We start from the raw sequence: 24,376 nt of genomic DNA on the forward strand, positions 1-24,376 counted from the left end.
TTACCATGTGCCAGACCCTGTTCTAAACATCTTACACATATGGACACTTTAAACTTCGCAGCTACCCTATAACCAACCTGTTACTGTTTGGATTTTACAAGCCAGGACACAGGCAGACAGAGGGACGGAGGAATATGAAATACAGCCAGCATTTGATGTGGTGTCTGACTCAAGAGTCCATATTCTTTAACAACTCTATGGGTTAAATCATCTATGCTCCACCCATACTGAGGCATTCAATGCAACTGTTTAAAATGATGGTGTGGGGACGCCTGGGTGACTCCGTTGGTTAAGCAACAGACTCTTGATTTTGGCTCAGGTCACAAGTCATCTCAGGGTCATGAGATCAAGCCTTGTGTCTGGCTCTGAGCTGAGCGTGGAGCCCGCTTAAGATTCTCTACCCCCCTATCCGGCTCACATGTTCTGTCTCTAAAAAAATAAAATAAAATAAAATGATGCTGTAGACTAGGGATTTTTTGGTGGGGGTGGGGAGGATGGGCCCCCGAAATTACATACAAATTATGTGCTCATACACATTACTGGGAAGAAAACAGCTTTACCAGATTCTCAAAGATGTCTAAGAACTAGGGTTGTAGAATAATTTTTCTACATAAACAGATTCATGTGAATATAGCCCACACATGGGCTGTCAATATTGTTTTTAGCAGTCTTTCAAAAAAATTCTTTTTAGCTTCCCTCCTTCCACATAAGCTTTGTCTTTCTTGCCTCCAAACCATGTTAGCAATCTTGAATGTCACCAAGGAAGAATCTTGAATGACTTGTGAAGATCTTTGTGATATATACTTAACTGCAAAAGGCAGGTTTCTAAAAAGGGTATACATTATGACCACATTTTCATAACAATTTGTGCGTACATATATGCATACTAAAAGGACTCAAACAGATCATATGTTAACAGTTGTCATTTCTGGGTAATGGAATTATGAGTGTTTTAAAATTTATTTTCTGGTCTTGTTTATATTCTGTATAGTTTTTAGAAGAATATGAGTTATTTTTGTAATTAAGGAGATTTTTTTTAAAGGAAAAGACAGCTTTTGGGAAGATAATTGGGTAGTAGGTAACCAACGTTTTAGGAGTACACACCTTTTGAGCAATTCCATTTCCAGGAACGTACTCTATAGAAATCTTTGTGAGGCACCTAGGTGGCTCAGTGGTTGAGTGTCTGCCTATGGCTCAGGTTGTGATCCTGGGGCCCTGGGATAGAGTCCTGCCTATGTCTCTGCTTCTCTCTCTGTGTCTATCATTAATAAATAAAAATAAAATCTTTAAAATTTTTTTAAAAAAGAAAAAATTTGAAAGAAAAGGAAAAAAAAAGATATCTTTGCATGTGAGTCTGAATTCAGGTCCAGTGAAATTCACTACGCTGTTGTGAAAATTTCTTTTTTTTCTAATTTGAAGATTTTTTTTAAAGATTTATTTATTTATTCATGAGAGAAACAGATTGAGAGAGAGGCAGAGACATAGGCAGAGGGAGAGGCAGGCTCCATGTAGGAACTCTGATGTGAGACTCCATCCCGGGACTCTGGGATCATGTCCTGGGCTGAAAGTAGGTACCCAATCGCTGAGCCACCCAGGCGTCCCTGAAGATTTAATTAATTTATTTGATATATATATATATAGAGAGAGAGAGAGCACAAGCAGGGGGAGTGGTAGAGGGAGAAGCAGGGTCCCCGCTGAGCAGGGGGCCCATGTGGGGATCAGTTCCAAGACCCTGAGATGATGACCCGAGCTGAAGGCAGACGCTTAGCAGACCAATCCACCCAGATGCCCCTGTTGTGGTAATTTCTAAAAGCTTTCAGGGAAGGTGAGTGGTTAAATAAAATATGATTATTTTCATACTATAAAAGCTGCATAGCAGTTACAGAGAAAGGAAAAAAAGCCTAAGTCGACAGATCCCTGGAGGGAAGTAGTGGAACAGGATGTATAACGAGGTCCCCCCTAGATCGGGGCTGGGCAAGCAGCGTCAGGGTGCTGCCAAGGGCCTGGCAGGAAGCCAGCCGTTGGTTGGTGCGGGTGTCTCTGGGGAGGCCCCGGGCGCTGGCTGGGGGGTGGGAGCTGGTGGAGGAGGGGGCTCTGTTTTGTTCTGGATGATTTGAATCTTTCCCGAGTCCATATATGCACCAACGCGTATTATTTATGTAAAAAGCACACGGTGCTTTGACAAACTATGACATCGTTTTAAAATTTAAAAAGCTTCCAAGCCCCAAGATGCCTCACCACTGGCTGCTCCAGAGCTCCATTTCCCAGCTGACAGTCTCAGGAAGGGCTTGGGATCTTGGTTCCGCTCAGGACCAGAAACAGGCTCAGTCACCAGCAAGGGCAAGCGGTTTTATAAAAGGTGGGACGGGGGAGGCGGGGCGGAGACTGAGTGACAGGAGTCTAGTGAGACCCCGCAAGGCCCGGCGGCACGCAAGGCCCCGGAGAAGGGCGGAGGTGATCTAACACCTGTGGGACTAGAACCCTGCAGTGCCTCTGCTTGCAAAAGTAGGGAACTCCATGACTATTTGGGTTCAAAACCCCATTAATTTGTTTCTATCAGAGCAATCAAGGTGTCAGGCCTGATGCTCTGCATTGCTGTGGACAAGGCACTTTTTTTTTTTTTTTAAGTGAAGCTGTTCTATTTACAGGCAGAGCACTTTCTTTCCTAAAGGAGCCTTGTGGGGGCACCGGGGTGGCTCCGTCAGTTGGGTGTCTGCTTTTGGCTCACGTTCTGATTTCACGGTCCTGGGATTGAGACTTGCGTAGGGCTCCCTGCTCCACGGAGAGTCTGCTTCCCTCTCTCCCTCTGCCTGCTGCTCACCCTGCTTGTGCTCTCGCTTTGCTAAATAAATAAATAAATAAAAATTTTAAAAAATAAAAAAATAAAGGCCTCTTGGGGCTGAAGTCTTGGGCTGGTTCTTAACCCCATGATGGGTTTTCTTAGCAGGTAATCTGGCAACATTGGCTGCAGCTGGTCTTGAGCTGAGCTTGAACATAACATCATTTCCCTTCTGCCTTTTTTTTTTCCTTTTGCTTGATTTTTGTAACTTGAAACTGGTTAAGGGCTTCCAACCACCAGCAGCAAATGTTCATTCCTTTCACACCTCGTAAAAGTTTAAGCACCACCCCAGAGCCCCAGGAGGCCAAGTGTGAAGTTTCACTTGGCTATAGAGATGCATTTCTGTCTCTACCTTTGCACCTTGAAATCAGCTATACCCACATGAGCCCGACAGTGTCCTCCTTCCATGCAGGATGGGTGAGACCCGCTGGTGCACCGTGCCCACTGCACTTCTGTGTCTTAACACCGGAGCACCTTCTGGAACTGGACGGCTTGCAAGTCGGCCATTCAATAACAGAGCACTTACTGGGTGCAAGGTTCTGTGCTTCGTGTTCTGGGGGATCCGGTGGGTCTAGGGTAGGGCCTGAGAATTTTCATTTCCAGTGAATTCACAGGTGGTGCCAATCCTCTTAGTCAGGAACCACACTTTGAGAACCACTGCTAGGATTTTGCTTAAATGTCACTGCCCCGAGACACACACTGACTGGGGAGGGTCCTCGTGCCATAGGTTCTTAAGCAATCTATATAGCCTCTCCTGGGGTCTTGCTTGCGATGACTCAGTAATGTTCCCCCACCTTCTACCCATCAGCTCCATGCACGGGGTGGAGGTCTGTTGTATTTACCCCTCAAAGGATCTAGCCCCTATTTCCTACCCCTTGACTTCTTCCTACCTTCCCCTCTGTCACTCTCCTTTCTTGTCTTCCACACACCTGCCACCCAGGCCTCCTTTTCTTAGAATAGGCCAAGCTGCAGACCTCATCCTTTCCTGCACAGGACCTTGGTAATTGCTACATTTACTGCCTGGCACATTTTTCTCTGGGCTCTTCAGTTGGCAGGCTCCACATCCTTCCTCAGAGAGGCCTTCCATGAATGTACCATTTAAAGAAGCTCCCTCCAGCTCTTCCCTTTCACATGCCCCTTAATTCATGACAGGTCTTGTCACGGTTAGATATAATCCCCCACGAGCCAGCAGGGGTGAGCATTCCACTCCCTACTGTAGACCTGGTGTCTAGCACTGGCTCAGAGTGGATCCTCATCAGAGAAGCAAATGAATGGGGTTTCTGCTCTCAGTGAAATCCACATTGGAAGAGTCAGAAACCAGCCAGCCTTGCTCTGTGGGCTCTTCTTCCTGCAAACCTCCCTTCTAACAGACCAACCACCCAGCACTTTGTTTTGTTTGTTTGTTTTTTTAAAGATTTGTTTTTATTTATTTATGAGAGAGAGAGAGAGAGAGGCAGAGACACAGGCAGAGGGAGAAGCAGGCTCCATGCAGGGAGCCAGACACAGGACTCGATCCCGGGACTCCAGGATCGTGCCCTGGGCCAAAAGCAGGCACAAAACGGCTGAGCCACCCAGGGATCCCCCCCGAGCACTTTGTTTTGAGTGAGGGGTTGGGGTGGGAACAGAGAGGAAGGGAGGGGAGTTTTGGGAACAGCCAAAGTTGCAGATTAGACACATATAATCAAATCCAGAGGGCTGCACTGTGTTCTGCCAATTGAGATACCAAGGGCCCCTGGAGCAAGACGCCATGCAAAATATCTTCAAAAATAGCAGCTTCCAATCTCCAGAATGAGCATGAATTGTCAAAGACATGAGCAGTGTTTTGAAACAGAAAGAGGACTCCTTTTTTTTTTTTTTTTTTTTTTTTTGAGGACTCCTATTTATAGGAGTTGGGCCAATTTCCCCAAAGGCGATGCTTAGGAGTAGTAGCATGGTGATGCCTGCAGAACCTGTGTTGGAAGGACCACAGCTAAAGAACGAGACACCTGGTGGTGTGCTGGGAAGAGGGCTCTTCCCATGGCTCCTGGCCTGGCTCTGCGGCTCACTGCATAACACGGCAGAGCAGTGAAGAGTTCAACCTTCAGAGTCAACTGGACCTGGGTTCCAGCCCTGGGCTCAGCGTTTGCTACTGTGTGACACTGAGCAGTTACTTAACTTCACTGAGCCACTTTCCCAGGAAAATGAGGGGAAATAGTAATTTATCCCTCAGGGTTGTTGAGAAGAGTAAATGAGATAATGCATACAAAGCCCGTTCACAGTGCCTGGAACAGAGTAAGTGCTCAATAAATGACAGCTATTATTAGCTATGATATTTAAAATTTTTTAAAAATGTAAATTGTGGGGGCAGCCCTGGTGGCTCAGCAGTTTAGCGCTGCCCGCAGCCCAGGGTGTGATCCTGGAGACCGAGGATCGAGTCCCACATCAGGCTCCCTGCATGGATGGAGCCTGCTTCTCCCTCTGCCTGTGTCTCTGCTTCTCTCTCTCCTCTCTGTGTATTCTCATGAATAAATAAATAAAATCTTTAAAAAAAAACTTTAAAAAATGTAAATTGTGGTAAAAAATATATTTCATAAAACTTACCATATTAACCACTTTTACGTGTTAGTTCAGTAGTGTTATGTATATTCATTGTTGTGCAACCGATCTCCAGAACTTTTTAAACTTGAAAAATTGAAACTATACACCTGAACAACTCCCCATTTCTTCTGCCCTTGGCCCCTGACAACTACTACTCTACTTTCTGTTTCTAAGAGTTTGACTATTTTAAATACCTCATATAAGTATTTGTCTGTCTGTGACTGGCTTATTTCACTTACTATGATGTCCTCAAGGTCCATGGACATTGTAGCAGGGGTCAAAATTTCTTTTGTTTTTAAGACTGGATAGTATTCCACTGTATGCATTACTACATCTTGTTTACCCATTCATCCATCCATGGACACTTGAGTTGCCTCTAGGTCTTGGCTATTGTGAATAATGCTGTGATGAACATGAGTATGCAAATATTACTTCAAAATTGTGCTTTCAGTTCTTTTGGGTATATACTCAGAAGTAGGACTATTGGATCATGTGATAATTCCATTTTTAACTTTTTGAGGAAACGTCATACTGTTTTTCACAGTGGCTGGAAATTGTTGTTTTCTGTTTTGGGTTTTTTTGTTTTTGTTTTTGTTTTTTGATAGCAGCCATTCTAATGAGTGTGAGATAGTATCTCACTGTGGTTTTGATGAACATTTCCCTAATGATAAGGGATGTTGAGCATCTTTTCATGTTTATTGGCCATGTGTATGTCATCTTTAGAGAAATGTCTATACACTCCTTTGCTCAATTTTTAATCAGGTTGGTTTGTTGTTGAGTTGTAGGAGTTGGTTATATATTTGAACATTAACCTCATCTCAGATACATGATTTGCAAATATTTTCTCCCATTCCATGTTTTCTTTTTCATGTTATTTCCTTTGCTGTCCAGAAGTGCTTACTCCCATTTAAGTATTTTTACTTCTGTCGCCTAGGCTTTTGGTGTCAGGTTCAAGAATTCATTACCAAATCCAAAATCACGAATATTTTCCCTATTTTTTTAGGAGTTTTATACTTTTAGGTCTTATGTTTAGATTTTTAATCCATTTTGAGTTAAATTTTGTATATGGTGTTAGGTAAGGGTCCAACTTTGTTCTTCCACAGTAACATGTTTGTATTGAGGAGTTCCTATCACCTCTTTGTGCCTATTCTCTCTTCAATTAAAAAAGTAGGTTAAGAATTTTTCTATCCATCAACAGATACAACAAAGAAAATTAAATAACAAGCAACAAACTGGGAGATATTTTTGCAACATGGAAAATCAACAAAGGATTGGTATCCAGGATAGTCCAATAGATCAGTAAGGAGAAGACAAAAGCCTACTAGAAAAACAGGCAAGACACATAAAAAGACATTTCAGAGAAGAGGAAGCATGAACATCCAGTAAACATATAAAAAAAATCAGCTTCATTAGTGTTGAGCAAAATGCAAATTAGCATCACAATGAGTTATTTCATACTCATTAAATGGGCAAAAGTTAAGAACTCTAATAACGAGGACTTTTAAACATAGCTGATCAGAGAGCAGATTGGTACCCTTCAGCACTATCTTGTGAGGTCAAGCACCCACAGAACCTACCAGCCAGCAATTTCACTCTTGGGTGAAACTCACCCCAGAGAAGCTCTCAAATAAATGACCCAGATGTGTCAAAGAATGTGCGCAGTGATAATGTTTGTGATAGGAAAAAAGACTGGATGTGAACCAAATGTCCAGCAATGAGAGAAGGCTTAGAAATTGTGACATATTCCCATAGTAGGATAATGTTCAGCAGTAAAAAGGAGCTACAATAGGGTGGTTGGAAGTTAAAACATAAAATTGAGTAAAAGAGGCAAGGTGCATGCAGCATGGTATTTGACAAAGTTTGAAACCAAACCAAAATAATATATTCATTAGACATATAAAGCAAGAGAGTCATATGTGTAAAATCCAAGATAATGGTTACTCTGGGGGTAGGAGGCAACAGGGAAACCATGCATAAAGAACCAAGAAGCATTGATTATGTTCTAGAACTTAAATGAGCGGAAGTTGATGGGGTTTCATGTTGTAATGCTTCGTAATCTAAAGATAAAGTACAGATTCTTTCATGTGTATTTACATGTAAATATAACTCGATAAAAAGTATTTTTTATGGGGTGCCTGGCTGGCTCAGTCAGCCAATGTGACTGTTGATCTCAGGGTCATGAGTTTGAGCCCCATGTTGGGTGTAGAGATTACTTTTTTAAAAAGAAGTATTTTTTACAACCTGTACTAGTTAATCCTCCTGGGTCCCTTCAGCTCTAAGCTATTGTATCACAGCTACCAGTTTAGGGAGACCTCATAACAAACACTCCATTATTCTAACATCTGCTTATTTGGGGAGGAATTTGGAAAAAGCAGGCGTGTCACTGCCTCCAAAACAAATTCTGGGCATAGAACCCAGAGTGGTGGCTGGAGGCTGGTGAGAGGAGGCATCAGGAAAGACCCTGTGGACAGGAGGAAAGAGCCAGATGGTGAACTGTGCCTGACCCAACTCCCCCACCAGCCCCAGGACAGTGAGAACTCTTTAGCCTATACCTTCCTGCACTGTGGCCCAAGTCAGACACAGAATGCGTGTCTAGAAAGGACAGGAATGGAATCACTAAACAAAGGTGTCCCACAGAGAATACAAACAAGAAGTCATCCCTACATTAGTTCTCTTTCTTTGGCTTTCCAGAATTAATGACCACATCAGGGGCCTGAAGACATGACCTCTTTCCTGAGAGATCTGTTATATGGTACAGGTCCTCATGGAAGTTTGCTGCATCCCGTGGATGACACTGAGGAGGTGGGCATGCCTCAAGCTGTAAATAAGCAAGGTAAGACCATCATCTCCATGTAACTCAGCTACACTGTTTCTTTGACAAAAACAGATACATAACTTGACACATTTTTTTTTTCTTATGCTTTCTCTGTTTTATTGCAGTGGCAGGGAAGCCTTTTAAAATCACAACAGTCAATGGAGCTAACAGTCTTTCAAAATGGAGTGATGTTGGTCAGTTTTGGCTAATGTCTTTTGAAAATGCCTTAAAATTGCAGAACTTGATTTTCATTGCTGGCCATACAGAAACATGGCTGCATCATGTTATATGGACAGCTCCCCTTAAAGATATTTGAAATGATCTGGACAGTCAGCCAGGAGAATCCTCCAAAATGTGGTTCAAGGCCTGAGCTGGCTTAAAACCCAAGAAAAACCTCTCCTGGGCTTCCCAATGATTTGAAAAGAGGCACATTACTTAATATTTATCTGGAATCTTAGATAAAGACATGAGCACGAAATGCTAAATTAGAAAATGACAGTGTCTTTTGAAAAGTTTTGTAAGTGTTTTGCTCCTGAGCCTATAAGATAGCCGACTTGTTTCCGTTTAACATAAGGTCACTCTCTGGGAACAACTGTTGTCACCTTTCCCATCCTACGGTTCTGGCAAATGCCGACTCTAATTACAGGTTTGTCTCTAGTCTTCAAGCATCAACATGCATCTTCACCACACGTTCTCTTCAATGAATCACACCCCCCTCATCTCTGACCTGTCTCACTGGTTGCACTTGAATCTGTATTCCTTAGCCACTCATTTGCTTTTCTGTATCCAAAGCAAAGAAACTGTCCTCAGGGAAGAATTTTCATTGCACAAAGGGAATGATGGAAATTATGTGAGAATCAAATAAACTCTCAAGGGTGATATAGGAGCAAAGAATGTCATAAAGATTTAAAACTCTGGGACTTTTTTTTTTTTTTTTTCAGTTGGGCATAGGTGGGAGATATCTGCCAGGATTAGCTGGTTCTGTGTGCTCCCTTTATGGATTCTGAAACACTAGCAGTTCCCAGGCACTATTTTCAGAGCTGTCCTGACACTTGTTAATAATGTTGGTGTATAAAGCTGTGCTCTTTTTAAACTCATTTAGACACAAAGAAAATTAGCTAGTATGCACCAGAAGGGAAAGGAGAGAAAATTATGTTATTGCTGTCGAGAGAGAATGCTAAAATTTTAAGTAAAATCAGAGGCCTTTCCCCATCAGATCCAAATATTAGGGAGTAAAATTTTCAGGTGAAAAGCAGATACTCTGCCTTCTTGATGAGCTGACCAGCAGCTTGCTCTTGGACAAGGCCTAACAGGCCCCTACTTGGCCGCCCTTACCTGTATCAATGCAATGAAATGTTTCTAATATGCTAAACTCCTGAAACTAATGTAGGGGAAGAGTCTGATGTTCTTTTTTGCTTTCAAAAATGACTGCCCCCTAAATGCAAGAGAATTCTAAAATTGCATACTAGAACAGGAAAAGGATATTAGTGGGAAAACTGGTGAAATGTGAATAAAGCCTGTGGCTTAGTTAACAGTGTTTAATAAATGCACATGGTTACATAAGATGTGGGGGAACGCTGGGGGAAGGATAGGGCGCCTCTCCATGCTGCCTCCACAACTGTCGTATAAATCTACAACTATTCCCAAATAAAAGAGGTTTTAATGGAATGATGCCCCTTTAGCCGACTTGACTCTGATCTCGGAAGACACACAAGGTGACTTCTGGCTTCTGGGGGCAGCCCCACTGGTACCTTCCCCTAGACCCAGCACAGGCAACAGAAGAGTGTACCCCGAAAGGAGAATGCTCTTCCTAAGTAAGGCTGCCAGGCAACAAGCTGGGTCTCAGTGTCTCTGAGTTAGACAGAAATGCACAAGCCTGGAAAAATCAACAAAATGAGCTCAAACAAAAGCTGGCTGGGCCCATCACCTTTGTTAATAATTTGCTCGAAGTAAGAGAGTGTGGTTATACATTGTCTCAGGCTTACCCTTGATTCATATGGAGGCTTACTGCTCAGTCAAAATAGTAGTATCAAGAGTGAGCAAGAGAACTCCAAATTTAGACACCTGTCTTTAGGTTAAGGGTATTTAATGGTCTTTTAGAAATTATCAGTGTGTATCCAATATAAAAAAATTTCAGTTTGCCCATACTAGGTAAATGTTGTAAAATTAAGGTTCTTATAGTTAAGCATCTATCCGACATTTTGTTCAACCAGTTACTTCAAGTATAGATTTTTTCTCTTAAATACAAAGATATCTACTTTCAGAAACATATGGCCTCTGCATAGTCATTTTCCTTTGCTAAAATGTGTAAAATACTAATTTTCATTTAAGCACAACTGTTTCAAGCATAAAGGTGAAAAAAGCACTTTTGGGGATTTCTTGAAGGATGGGCAGGGGACTGAAGAGAACAGATAGACTCACAGTGCTTGAGCACATCACTCAGTACTTCTGCATTCTGATTTCACTACTTCAGGTGCAGCGTTCCAGAAACTTTTCAGGTCCAGTGGTGCTGAGACAGTAATGAGAAACTCTCTAAGATACTAAAAAATTTCTTAGGCAGAATGTGAAATTTTTATTTAAAATAAATTAGGGCAGCCCGGGTGGCTCAGCAGTTTAGCACCTGCCTTCAGCCCAGGGCATGATCCTGGAGACCCGGGATCCAGTCCCACGTTGGGCTCCCTGCATGGAGCCTGCTTCTCCCTCTGCCAGTATCTCTGCCTCTCTATGTATGTGTCTCTCATGAATAAATAAAATCTTTAAAACAAAAACAAAAACAAACCAAAAAAAAAATTACTTCTGCTACACCAGAGGTGTCTGGTATAGGTGGTTAAGCATCAACTCTTTATTTTGGCTCAGATCATGATCTCAGTGTCCTGAGATTGAGCCCTGCATGGGGGCGAGGTGTGGGGGCATGGTGTCCCTGCTCAGTGGGGAATCTGCTTGAGAGTCTCTTCCTCTGCCCCTCCTCCTGCTCACCCTCTCTCTCTCAAATAAATAAATCTTTCAAAAAGCAGATTAAAAACAATTTCTACACCAGATCACTGGGGTTACGTGAACTTTTTAACAAAAGGGATTGGGATGATGGAATGACCTTTTTCTCAGAGATAGGGTTTTGAGCTGAGAATGAGTAAGATCTGATTTATTTTTGAATAAGACCATTCTGGCCGCTATGGTGAGGTCTCAAGGTGGGGAAGACATGGTCAGGTTGTGCAAGTGATTTGAAGGTAGATCCAAAAGACACAGAGAGTAAGGAAAGGGCCAAGGAAGTACTTGGGTTTTGTCCCCTGCAACAGGGAAGGATGGCCTTATAGTCAGAAACAGGGAAGAGAAAGATTATAGGAGGAGCAGATGGAGGAAGACTAGCTCAATTCCAGCGATGTTAGGTCAGATGTTTAAGTAGAAATGTCAGGCAGGTGGCTGGATGCAAAATCTGGAGTGGGAGGGAGGGGTCTGAGCTGGAGATAAAATTTTGGGCAGTCAACAGCACATAGATGGTATTTAAAGCTTGAGATGGGATGAGATGCCCTCGGAGATGAGAACCACTAGGGGAGACCCAGGACTGAGCCTGGGGCTCTCTAAAGTTCAGAGGTCAAGGGACTGACCCAGGAGGCCAAGACTTCCCCCACTCCCTCTGCAGCCCAGATGGTCTCAGGGAAAAAAAACTGAATATGGTGAGGTCTTTGTACTTAAGGCCAGTTACCTGGGAACAAAGCCTTAAGGGGAAAGGACATAGATTTCCCCCACTCCTTGATCTTAAGAGTAATTTGCTATGTGAATCATTTTGGACTCTTTTTGAAATAGTGATCTATAAGCCTGATTTGGGAAGGACTGCAGGGAAGCAGGGTGGTAATTGAAAGGCTTGAAGGCAAACTTGTGACTGGAAATAGGTTTCAAAAGCTATTTGTTATAATCTGTTCAAAACGTAAAACAGGGAAAAAATTCTGCACATGCATCCTCACATAGCCCTGGCATGTGACTCTGGTGCATTTGTTTTTCCAGTAAGAGGAAAAAAAATGGCAGCTGCCTTTGGCCAGACTTTAAATACAAAGCTATCTGTGAAAATAGTGACTCCAAAAATGAAATGATATGCTCTTCTTACTCTATGAATCCTCTCCAGGGCCCTGGCTATATGTAAATGCTGTGCTAGCAATGAAGTCCCACCTTTCTGGGACACGTCTTGTTCCTACAGAGAACGTACACGAGTCTGGTGCAAACAAAAGAGGAATCACTGACACACAGGTTTAATTGGGCATTACTGTTGAATTTGATCAAAGACAAAATTCTCTGATCACTTTGATCGTCTGTAGTACTCAAGTTACAGAAATAATACTTGTACAAAATGTATTCATGTGCAAAATAGATCATTTATTTAGCATCAAAATTAAATTATAAAAACATTGGTTTCATTTTCAAACATGCATTTAAAAAGCCATTGTGGCATTCTAAATTTGCAGGGAGATGTGCACAATCTGGATACCCAAACCCCTTTATAATTTCTAATGACAAAGACAACTATCACTCGTGGGAGGCTGGTGGCAGCACAACTACCCTTCACATGCTGGCCTGCAGGGAATGAGGCCTCTTCCTGAGCCCGCGTTTCTGCCTTGATCTTCGGAGGAAGAGCTTTGTGCTTGCTTAAACAGATCCTTGGTAAATGGTCTGGAATCCTCTAGGTAGTCAAGCTGCTGAATTTACTAAAGAGGAGAAACATAGTCACGGCCTCTTGCCCACTTAAATTTGTCATGTTAAGCTTCTCAAACGGGGCTCTTCCTAACCAGCAACCCTAAAAGTCCAGCTTTCAATGTAGTAATAAGGGCTGGCTAACAGCCTTTAATAACTACTTTGCAATTCCAAATGACTCCCTGTTGGCTCTTCTAGGGAGGGAACTGATTGTTGTGCAGGTGGTTCTGAAGCTCTCAAGCCAAAAGACAGGCGCAGGTTAATCCCCCCCCCCCCCCCCCCCCCCCCCCCCCCCCCCCCCCCCCCGGCTGACTGCTGAGTTCTGAGACAGACGCTCAGTCCCTGCCCTGATGACAGAGGAGGAAAGCACTGCCTTCTCTTTAGAAGCCCTGCCATTCATCTGCCTTTTCCTTTTTCTCCTTTATTCGTGGCAACTGTTTTTGGAAATTGGTAACTCCTCAGAGGCAGGAGATACAGGTAAGGCTGGTGTCTTGGGGGTGCCGTCCTCTGGGCAAACACAAGGAAGATGGGGCAGTTAGGCTTGAGAGAATATTTATGAGAAGGCTAAGATGGCCCATTTGTACCTGCGCTTTGGAGCCACTGAAAGTGGACACGGGAGGCTGTGACACTCCCAAGCATGAGGGATCCCAGGTCCAACTGTATTGCAATGCATTAACTACCCCTATTTCTGGAGGACTTAGGTTTCTCCCTGGCTGTGGATAAATGGGTTAGGTAGGCCTGGGCTATGGGTCAGCAGGATAGGATAGTTTTGTAAGCCTTACAGGCCAGGGACATCCTTCAGCATGTCCCCACCAGATGGTCCCACTCCTGGGACTGCTGCCAGGAATAAGCCATGACATGGGACACGGTTCTGGTCCTAGACAAGGCCAGCGAGGCTCCTTTCAAGGACACACAGTGATAACTCCACCAGGAGCACTTCTGTGTTCTCCTGGCCTTCAGCCTTCCATGTCAGTGAGTTTTCTCTTCTTATAGTTCTGAACAAGGCTGGAAGCTGTGATCTGAGAAGCCTGGCCCTTCTCCCAACACTGGAAGTCATTTAGTCCTTTCTGTCCTGTTTGAAACAAGCCCCTCTCCATCTCGTCGAGCCTGGCTACCAGGGCTGAAGTGTCTTCATTGTAAGCGTTCTGGGAGGAGTCCATGATGCGGCGAAATCGTCCAATGAATGTCTGGAGAAGGGAGTAAGAGAAATCAGATCCATCTTTATGGCTAACATTTTCTTTTTAAAGATTTTGTATCTAAGTAATCTCTACACTGAGTTCAAGTGGGGCTCGATCTCACAACCCTGAGTTGCATGCTCTACTGACTGAGCCAACCTGGTGGCCCCATCCCTGAACGTTTCAAAGTCACGGAGGGAAAGAGTTTGGTCTCAGACTCAGTCGGAAGGAGGTCTGAGGCAACTTTACCATTCGAGGAAGTTATATGACATTGCTACATCTCAATTTCCCCATCTGTGAAATGGACTGTTAGGAAAATCCAATGGGTTGTCAGGAAACCAGTGAAGGAACACATGTAGAGCACCTAGCAAATGGCTAGGAAGAGTAAGCTCCTTGAAAAGCCTTACCCATTACTGTTATTAGTGACAAAGGCCATAATAATGTCCTGTGACACATGATGACAGGTTTTAACCAGAAACTGATCTAACTGAATACATTTTCTATTTTTTTTCAGTCTGAGAGCAGGATAGAGACACGTGTGATCTAGGGGTGTCATTCTACCCTAGGGCTGAGGCCAAAACCATAAGCCCCTGCTGAAGTTTCATCAACTGCCTCATGGCAATGTCACCTCCTATATAAGCAACTTTATAGGACTTCAGAGCAGTGTTGGGAAAAGAAAACACAGAACTCACTAACAAAGGGCAGTGTTCCTGGTCAAGAACATGTTTTGGTGACATTGTTAGACTTCCTTATTTTTAGTTTCCTGTTCAAGTTTCCTAAGCTCCAACTATCTATAGTCTAGGTATTATCTGAATGGATTGCAACAAAGTTTTTCTTTCCTATCCACACTAAAAACAGCACCTGTACATATTAGGCCAAACAACCCTTGAGCCTGATGGATGGCATGTGCACAGCCCAGGGAGAAAATGTGTCTTCAGCCTCCAGTTCTTCTAAAGCTAGAAATGAGGAAGTAAAACAGGAGGTAGGAAGGATGGTTTCTTCTAATATTAGCAGGATAAAAAGTAATTATGGAAAGTTAAAATAAGGTCATATAGTAAGGATGGTAATATACATAAAACATTACTTTATCTGTAACCTGACAGTAATAGGCACCATTTATGAAATAGCACGACATCATCTCACTGCGATGTGATAGTTTTAGCACTATTATATTTCCATTTAGCAGGTAAAAGTTGAGAAGCCTAGAGAGGTTAAGTGGCTTGACCAAATTACACAGTGAGTACATGGCAGGACTACATCTTTTTTTTTTTTTTTTAATTTTTTAAATTTATTTATTCATGATAGTCACACACACAGAGAGAGAGAGAGAGAGAGAGAGAGAGAGGCAGAGACACAGGCAGAGGGAGAAGCAGGCTCCATGCACCGGGAGCCCGATGTGGGATTCGATCCCGGGTCTCCAGGATCGCGCCCTGGGCCAAAGGCAGGTGCCAAACCGCTGCGCCACCCAGGGATCCCCAGGACCACATCTTAACCCCAGAACAAGGGAAGTGAACAAGAACACATGCATTCCTGCCAGTCCTGGGGCTGGGCTGGGCTGGGGTGCATTTGAGTGCTTGTCATGTGTGCTCAACCACCATCCCTTTCTTATTTCCAGGACTTCCTGCTGGTCCCAATTCTTAATAAACAAGTATGAAGAGCCCAGGCCAATCACTTTTAAGTATGTATATCATTGGAAAACACAGTCTGTTGGTTGACATGGAATGACAAATACACTAACTGTATAAATGATGCAAGTCTGGGGCTTTTGCCATGCCAGCTCCTGGGGCATGTGCAGTGTCCTGGCTTTTCACATTAATTACTTGCCTGCAGGAGAGACTCGGAAATGTCTGCATTCTCTGGACTGTCGAAATGCAGGAGCTGGGAGCCAAACCCGTAGAAATGTGGCCCCAGCTTGTGGAGGTCCACCACATTGGCATCGGCACTGAACACTGTCCTCCAACCTTGCTGGTAGATCTTGGGAAGTTCCACAGAAATGATCCGCCGCTTGTTGTCAAAAAGTCCCTTCGCCAGCCACAAGGGGAGTTCAAGCTTGGAGCCCTGCCTCAGACAAGAATGGAGATTTTTAAGAGCAAATACCATAGTAAATGTGTGTGGCAGAAAGGAAATATACACAGCTTGAGCACTATCAGTGCTGCCTATTCTCTTTGGGGGCAGAGCTACCAAACACAGAAGATCTGGATGTGACCTGAAAAACTGAGCTGCACGGGCTGAAGTTTCATAAATGTCATGATGAAACGGTGAGAGAAATGGATTTAGTCCACAAAAGCACAGAACAGAATGGGGTAAAGGGAAAGTTTTCTAACTCACAAAGAAAAACTTCTAATTGCAGATACTTCAGAAGTATAATAAAACATTTCTGCTTCCTATGAATATCTATTGCTCATATATGTGATTAGCCTACTGTGTGCTAATCACCAGCCTGGGTGCTGGGGGCTCCCAGGAAAAGTGGCATCAGCCTGAGCTCAGGCCACAGCGCCTCTCTGTCCCGCTTCACAGCTTCAGAGGTGACAGAAAAGATAAAGGTCTATATTTTTAAAGCATTAAGAGAACTGGGAAATATGGTGAGGTGGCCATGATAGACCAGAAATGAAGAGAAATGTCCAAAAAAATAAAAGTCAAACATAACTGAATCAAAGGAGGCAGCAACAGCATAAAACTGCTGCAAAAGGTAGGAATGGCTCTGTGGTGTGTGTGAGCAGAGCTTTCTGCCAACCTCACAGGGCCGGAGTGACAAATCTTGAGTTCAAGGCTGCCAAAGCAGCCAGTACATAAGGGACCAAGATTTGAGAAAAAAAGGAGAGAGAGAGAAATAAGTCCAATATCTGGTACCGAATATTAAGACTAATTAGGCACCAACTTTAAATAAAGTTTTAAAAATCAAATGGAAATTCCAGATCTGAGAAATGCAAGAATTGAACTTTAAGAACTCAGTACGGAGGGACGCCTGGGTAGCTCAGCAGTCAACCATCTGCTCAGCGTGTGATCCCAGTCCAGGGATCAAGTCCCACATCCGGCTCCCTGCATGGAGCCTGCTTCTCCCTCTGTCTGTGTTTCTGCCTATCTCTGTGTGTCTCTCATGAATAAAAACAAATAAACAAACTCAGTAGGGAGCGCCTAGGTGGCTCAGTCCATTAGGCTTCTGACTCTTATTTTGGCTCAGATCACTATCTCAGGGATGGGAGATTGAGCCCTGCATCAGGATTCTCCCTGAGCACTATCAGAGAGAGTAGTGCTCCGTCTGCCCCTCCACCCCTTAAGAAAAAGAAAAGAAAATAGATTAAGTCACATTAACTAGCTTACCAGATTTGACACAAATAGAGTCATGAGTTGAAAAAAGGGTAAATAGAAACTAACTGAAGCATAAAAGGAAAATAGAGAAAAGAGCATAAGAGACATATGGAATATGGTGGAAGGAAAGGAAGGGAGAAAGAAAAAGAAAAAGAAAAAGAAAAAGAAAAAGAAAAAGAAAAAGAAAAAGAAAAAGAAAAAGAAAAAGAAAAAGAAAAAGAGAAAGAGAAAGAGAAAGAGAAAGAGAAAGAGAAAGAAAGAAAGAAGAGAAAAAGAAAGAAAGAAGAAAGAAGAAAGAAGAAAGAGAAAAAGAGAGAAAGAAAGAGAAAAAGAAAGAGAAAGAAAGAAAGAAAGAAAGAAAGAAAGAAAGAAAGAAAGAAAGAAAGAGAAAGAGAGAAAGGAGAAAAAAAAAGGAAGAAAGAAAGAAGTCTAACTTGCATGGAATTTGAAGCCCGGAAAGAGAGGAGTACATTGAAGCAAAGAAAGTATCAAAAGCCATGGATTTTCCAAACTAAAAAGAGATATTAAATCACAGATTCCAGGAACATTATGAACACCAAGTAGGATAAATACTAATAAAATCACAATTAGGCACATCTTATATTGCTGAAAAAATGAAGACCTACAGAAAATCTCAGAAGGTCCTGCTGGTGGGAGTGAGGAACACATCTCTCTTACAAAAGGAGCAAAAAGAGTCAAAGTCACCTTCTCAACAGATGGAAGCCACAAAATAATGAAAATAGAATGACATCTTATTTTTTAAAGATTTTATTTATTCATTCATGAGAGACACACACAGAGAGAGAGAGGCAGAGACACAGGCAGAGGGAGAAGCAGGCCCCATAAGGGGAGCCCGATGTGGGACTTGATCCCAGGACTCCAGGATCACGCCCTGGGCTGAAGGCTGGGCCACCCAGGGATCCCGAATGACATCTTCTTAAAAAGGCCTGAAATAACCACAAATCTAAAATTCTATGCCTAGTGAAAATAACCTTTAAAAGCAAAGGTGAAATAATGACATTTCCAGATAGGAAGTGTACAGAAAGTTAACATAGCCTGAGACTGCCCTCCTTAGAAGGGCCTGCTTACAAGGTTGGTCTTTGGTGGGTGTCCTAGAACTTGGGTTTCAGGAGGGTTCCCAGTATTCTCAGGAGGGATATGAGTGAGTCACTGTGCTTAAACAGTTTATGCAATGTGCTTTATGCTGAATACCTGCTTTCCCTCTGGGAGCCTGGAATCTTGATATGTTAGGTAGAGTGCCTATGTAACTAGCCTTCAATTAAACCTTGGGTAGTGAGCCTCTAACGAGCTTCCCTGGTCATGATATTTCATGCACGTTGTCATAATGCATTATCAGAGAAATTCAGTGCATCCTGTGTGACTCCACTGGGGCAGGACTCTTGGAAGCTTGTGTCCAGCTTCTTGCAAACTTCATCCCACACACTCTTTCCCTTTGCTGATTTTGCTCTGTATCCTTTTATTATATTAAAATTTAGGGGATCCCTGGGTGGCGCAGCGGTTTGGCGCCTGCCCTTGGCCCAGGGCGCGATCCTGGAGACCTGGGATCGAATCCCACATCGGGCTCCCGGTGCATGGAGCCTGCTTCTCCCTCTGCCTGTGTCTCTGCCTCTCTCTCTCTGTGACTATCACTAAAAAAATAAAAAATAAAAAAATAAAAAAATAAAATTTAAACATTAGAATGACTGTATGCTGAGTCCTACGAGTTCTCTTAGTGAATCATCAAACCCGGGGTTGGTCCTGGGGATCCTTGTACAGACAGAAATGGAGACAGACCAGAAGACACAGAGTAAGGAAATCTTGAAAGGAGAATGAAAATGATCCCAGAAAGAAACATGGAAATGCAAGACACAAAGTAAATAGTAGGAAGGCAAAAATAAACACAAACATATCAATAATTAAATATAAACAAATTAAGTACACCAATTGGAAAACTGTCAAACCAAAGAAAAACAAAACCCAACTATACGCTGTTTAAAAGAGATATATCTTAATTATAAAGACACAGAAAGGTTGAAAAAATGCCATGCAAATAGTAGTCAAACGAAATAAGCATACTAAAGATAAAAAGGACATCTGACAAGAATAAAAGGATCATCATAGCCACAAGAAAAAGAGGTGGGTAGCCCGGGTGGCTCAGCAGTTTAGCACCGCCTTCAGCCCAGGGCATGATCCTAGAGACCGGGGATCGAGTCCCACGTCGGGCTCCCTGCATGGAGGAGCCTGCTTCTTCCTCTGCCTGTGTCTCTGCCTCTCATGAATAAATAAATTTAAAAAAAGACAGGTATCTTTAAAGATACCTTTAAAGACAGATACCTGTCTTTTTTTGCCTATCTTCTGGTCTGTCTCCATTTCTGTCTGTACAAGGATCCCCAGGACCAACCCCGGGTTTGATGATTCACTAAGAGAACTCACAGGACTCAGCATACAGTCATTCTAATGTTTAAATTTTATTTTTTATATATATCTCTTTTAAAGAGAGACAGAAAGGAGAAACATGCAAATCTATAATCTGAGTGGGAGACTTTGGCATATCTCTTTAGATAAATAACAGCCAAAAGGTAAGAATATAAAAGATCTCAACAAAACAAACAGCAAACTTGACCTTACATTATTTATCACACACCATGACTTCATAATACACACCTGGTTCAAGTGCATATAGAATGGTTAAGTTGATTTTATGTTGGAGTATAAAGCAAGCCTTAACTTTCAAAAGAGTGAAATCATTCAGATTACATTCTTTGGCTACAGTGGAATGAATTAAGCTTAAAATCGAAAGCAAAAAATAAAGAACAAAATCCCAACATGTTTAGAATTAAGCACTTGTCTTCTAAATAACCCATGAGTCAAAGAAGAAATTACAAGGGAAATTAGAAATTATTTTGAACTCGTTGATATGAAAATAAAATACAACAAATCAAAACTTGTGGAATGCAATTAAAGGTGTGCTCTGAAGAAATGTAGAGCTAGAAAATGCATAAAGGCAGGCAGAAATCAATAACCTGGGGACCCATCTCAAAATGCATTGTTAGTGCTGTAGGGTGGTGGTGGTAGGAAACAATGAAAATTAAGTCCAAAGAAAGTAGAAGGAAAGAACTAATTAAGAACTTAATGAGATAGAAAACAAAGGTACAAAGGAGAAAATTAACAGAGCTGTAAGTTCTTTTAAAACACTAATAAAACAGGGGCACTGGGGTGGTTCAGTAGGTTAAGTGTCTGCCTTTGGCTCAGGTCATGATGGGGGGGGGGGGGTTGTCCTGGGATTGAGGCTCACATCAGGTTCCCTGCTCAGCAGGGGAGTCTGCTTCTCCCTCTCCCTTTGCCCCTGCTCTGAACCCTCTCTCTCCCAGATAAATAAAATCTTAAAAAACAAAAGGCTAAGAAAACAGATGAACACATGGGAGAGGGGAAAAAAGAGAGACAGAAGGAAACAAACCATAAAAGGCTCCTAACAATAGCAAACAAAACAAGGGTTGATGGAGTTAGGTGGGTGGGGGATGGGCTAGATGAGTGATAGGGATTAAGGAGGACACCTATTATGATGAGAACTGGGTGTTATGTGTAAGTAATGAATCACTGAATTCTACTCCTGAATTAATATTTCATTGTATGTTAACTGGAATTTAAATAAAAAATTTGAAGAAAAAAAAAAAAAGACTAATGTAATTGATAAACACCTAGCAAGACTAATGAAGGGGGCATACCTTCTTATCAAGAATAAAAAACCAAGACACCAACATAATCCTACAGATGTCAAAAAGACAGTAAAAGGAGATTTCGAATATTGTACCACTCCATCTGAAAATGGAAATGAAATTGTCAAATTCCTAGGGGAGAAAACAATATACCAAGAGTAACACAGGAAGAAATAGAAAATGTGAATAGTTCTATATCTACAAATGAAATTAAACATGTCCTTAAAAACCTTCCTACACAAAGCTCCCATGCAGAAGAATTCTAAATAATTTATATAGACACTCTGCCCTAAAAGAAGTACGTAACTCCCTATTCCTTAAGTGAAGCTGCGCATGACTCCCCCCCAAAAAGAACAGTATGGAGGGTGGAAAAAAGTAGCTTTATGGTAAAGAATCCTGAGAAACACTACTTCAGCTGGGTGATCAAGGTTCTATCAATGTGATAAGTCATGCTGACAGCATGAGCTCTTGATATGATACAATAAAAGCAGCACTTTACCTCTGTTTTCTTCCTCCTCAAAACCTGTCACTACAGCCTAACCATGAGGGAGACGTCAGACAAATCCCAATTGAGGAACATTCCACAAATTATCTGCCTGGCACTCCACAAAACTGTCAGTTATTAAAAACAAGGAAAAGCTGATAAACTGTCACAGCCAAGAGTGGCCTAAGGAGACAGATATTAAATGCAATGGGGAATCCTAGATGGAATCCTGGAACACAAAGTGAGATTAGGTAAAAGAAGGCAATATGAATAAAGTATGGGCAGTGATGCACCTGCACCCCAATGTTCATAGCTGCAATGTCCAGAGCTATTGTGGATGTATAGCCAAACTATGTTGAGAGCTCAAATGTCCATCAACAGATGAAGGGATAAAGATGTGGAATATATATGCAATGGAATACCACTCTGCCATCAAAAAATGAAAAGTCTGGGCAGTCCGGGTGGCTCATTGGTTTAGTGCCTCCTTCAGCCAGGGTGTGATCCTGGAGACCCGGGATCGAGTCCCACGATGGGCTCCCTGCATGGAGCCTGCTTCTCCCTCTGCCTGTGTCTCTGCCTCTCTCTCTTTCTGTGTCTCATGAATACATAAATAATATCTTAAAAAAAAAAAAGTTTGCCATTTGTGATGACATGGATGGAATCAGAGTATTATGCTAAGTCAAATAACTCAATTAGAGAAAGATAATTATCATATGATCTCATTCCTTTGTGGAATTTAAGAAATAAAACAGGATCATAGGGGAAGAGAAGAAGAAATAAAACGAGAGGAAAAAAATAAAATGAAATCAGAGTGAGACAAATCATAATGGACTCCTCACAGGAAACAAGAGGAGGGGTTGCCTTAGGGGAGGTGGTGGGGTAACCCAGTGATGGGCCTTAAGGAGGGCACGTGATGTAATGAGCACTGGGTGTTATTATGCAAGTGATGAATCACTGACATCTACCTCTGAAACTAATAATACATTATATGTTAATTAATTAAATCTAAAGTAAAAAAGGGCAGTGCATCTCAGTTTACCAGTGTGTAGGAGAACAAAATCCTTTTATATACTAAAACGCAAAGCCAAGAAATATTTTTTTACAAATCAAGAAAACAAGCTTAAGACTCTTATTTAAAAACAGAAGTGGAGCACCGAGGTGGCTCAGGCCTAGGATGAGCATGTGCCTTGGGCTGAGGTCGTGACCGGGGGCCTGGGATCTAGCCCCACGCTGAGCTCCCCGCTCGGCAGAGGTTCTGCTCCTCCCCCCTCCCTCTGCCTGCGGCTCCTACTACTTGTCCTGTTATCTCTGTCAAATAAAATCTTAAAAAAAAGAAAAGAAAAGAAAAGAAAAGGCGAATCATGAAGAAACTATTTAAAAAGTCTCCAGAGAGCGAGGGAAAGCAAGGCAGAACCTACTACTACTTTCTGACATAAATTTTGTTGGTACCCTCTGACCTTTAAAACGCTGTATATGCATTACTTCGATAAAAAAACAAAACAAATATGCCGAAGTAACACACCCTTCCAAACAAAATGTAGATGAAAAAGAAAATAACAAAATAACGCCGACGAGCCCTTCCCGGGACAGACTTGCGTGCGCAGCCACAGCTCCGGGCAGCGGGGCCCTGAGCAGGTGCAGGTGCAGGTGCACAGCCCGTCCTGGCTCGATCCCTAGCGTGCGGCCGCGTCCGAGCACAGGGTCGCAGGATCAAAGGCGTCGTGGAGGGATCCTCTCCCTCGCTCCACCCACTCCCGCGTGGCCCGTGGACGCTCGCGGAGGAGCCCTCGTCCTTGCGCAGGAACGAACCTCGCCGCGTGCGGCTCCGACACGTATCACGCCCTCCTACGGAACCAAAGCTTTGGTTTAAGGACAGACGTGATCAGAACCCCGGTCCCGAAACGGCCAGCAGTAGCCGACTCTACAGCCTTCGACACACGGGGGTGGGGCGGGCACTGCTCCACTAGGACAGCTTCAAAAGTGAAAGCAGCGGCCTGGCCACGTGGGACCAACCCGGTTCCACTCAGAGGGCGAACGCTCAGAAACCGGCCGAGCGCGCGGAGGCCCGCTTCCCCGCACCGCGGCAGCGCGGCAAATCCCAGGGAGGGCAGCGCCCTGCGACGTGGCCGCGCGGCCCCCTGGGAACTGTAGTCTTTCCGGCGGATGCTGCGCCGCAAGGCTCACCTGAGGGATCGCGTGGTCAGTCTCGGCCCCTCCGCTCCGCTCCAGGAGGAAGGCGCCGAGGCGGGGCATGGCGGTCTCTGTGCGCACTGGGAGCTTCTCGTGGGACATCAGGATGTCGTCCAAGGACAGAAAGTTTTCCTCGGGCCCCAGCGCACCCGACTCCACCCGGAAATAAGCCTCGGACATGACGGCGACTGCGGCTGGAGCGTCTCCGCTCCCACTCGTGCGATGCCGGGAGCCCGGGACGGAAAAGCAGGAGGAAGCGCGGGCAGCTCAGGGACGTGGAGGGCGTGGCGGTCTCGGCGGCCGCGCGGCGGGATTGGAAGTTTTCCCGCGCCAGGGACGAGCCAGACCGGAGCAGTCGACTCGGCGGCTCTGCCCAGGCAGAAGCAATCGATAGTATGCGGACTTGGTCCCACGTGATCAGGGGCGGGAAGCAGTAGAACCCCCACCCCACCCCGCCCCGGGGCAGATTTCTACCCTGCACAGTGTGAGCCCAGTGTGGGAAACTTAAAAAGGAGCTGGAAACGCCCATTGCTGGATGCGTTGTACTAGCCTGTGTTTATGTGATCCTCGTTAAATGTTTACATAAAATTA

The 24,376-nt window shown here is 43.5% G+C and overlaps 1 protein-coding gene across 1 annotated transcript; it reads right to left on the minus strand.

The window, feature by feature from the left end:
• Positions 1 to 12,575: 12,575 nt before the first annotated feature.
• GINS3 (GINS complex subunit 3) lies at positions 12,576 to 24,075 on the minus strand. Its single transcript, XM_026011842.2, has 3 exons — positions 23,780 to 24,075; positions 15,911 to 16,144; positions 12,576 to 14,098 (listed from the first exon to the last, which is right to left on the minus strand). Exons 1-3 carry the CDS (start codon positions 23,963 to 23,965, stop codon positions 13,868 to 13,870), a joined length of 651 nt encoding a protein of 216 aa, XP_025867627.1. The 5' UTR covers positions 23,966 to 24,075; the 3' UTR covers positions 12,576 to 13,867.
• Positions 24,076 to 24,376: the final 301 nt, after the last annotated feature.

Source organism: Vulpes vulpes, chromosome 2 (genome assembly GCF_048418805.1).
Source record: "Vulpes vulpes isolate BD-2025 chromosome 2, VulVul3, whole genome shotgun sequence".
In the NCBI taxonomy this organism is placed as follows: Eukaryota; Metazoa; Chordata; class Mammalia; order Carnivora; family Canidae; genus Vulpes; species Vulpes vulpes.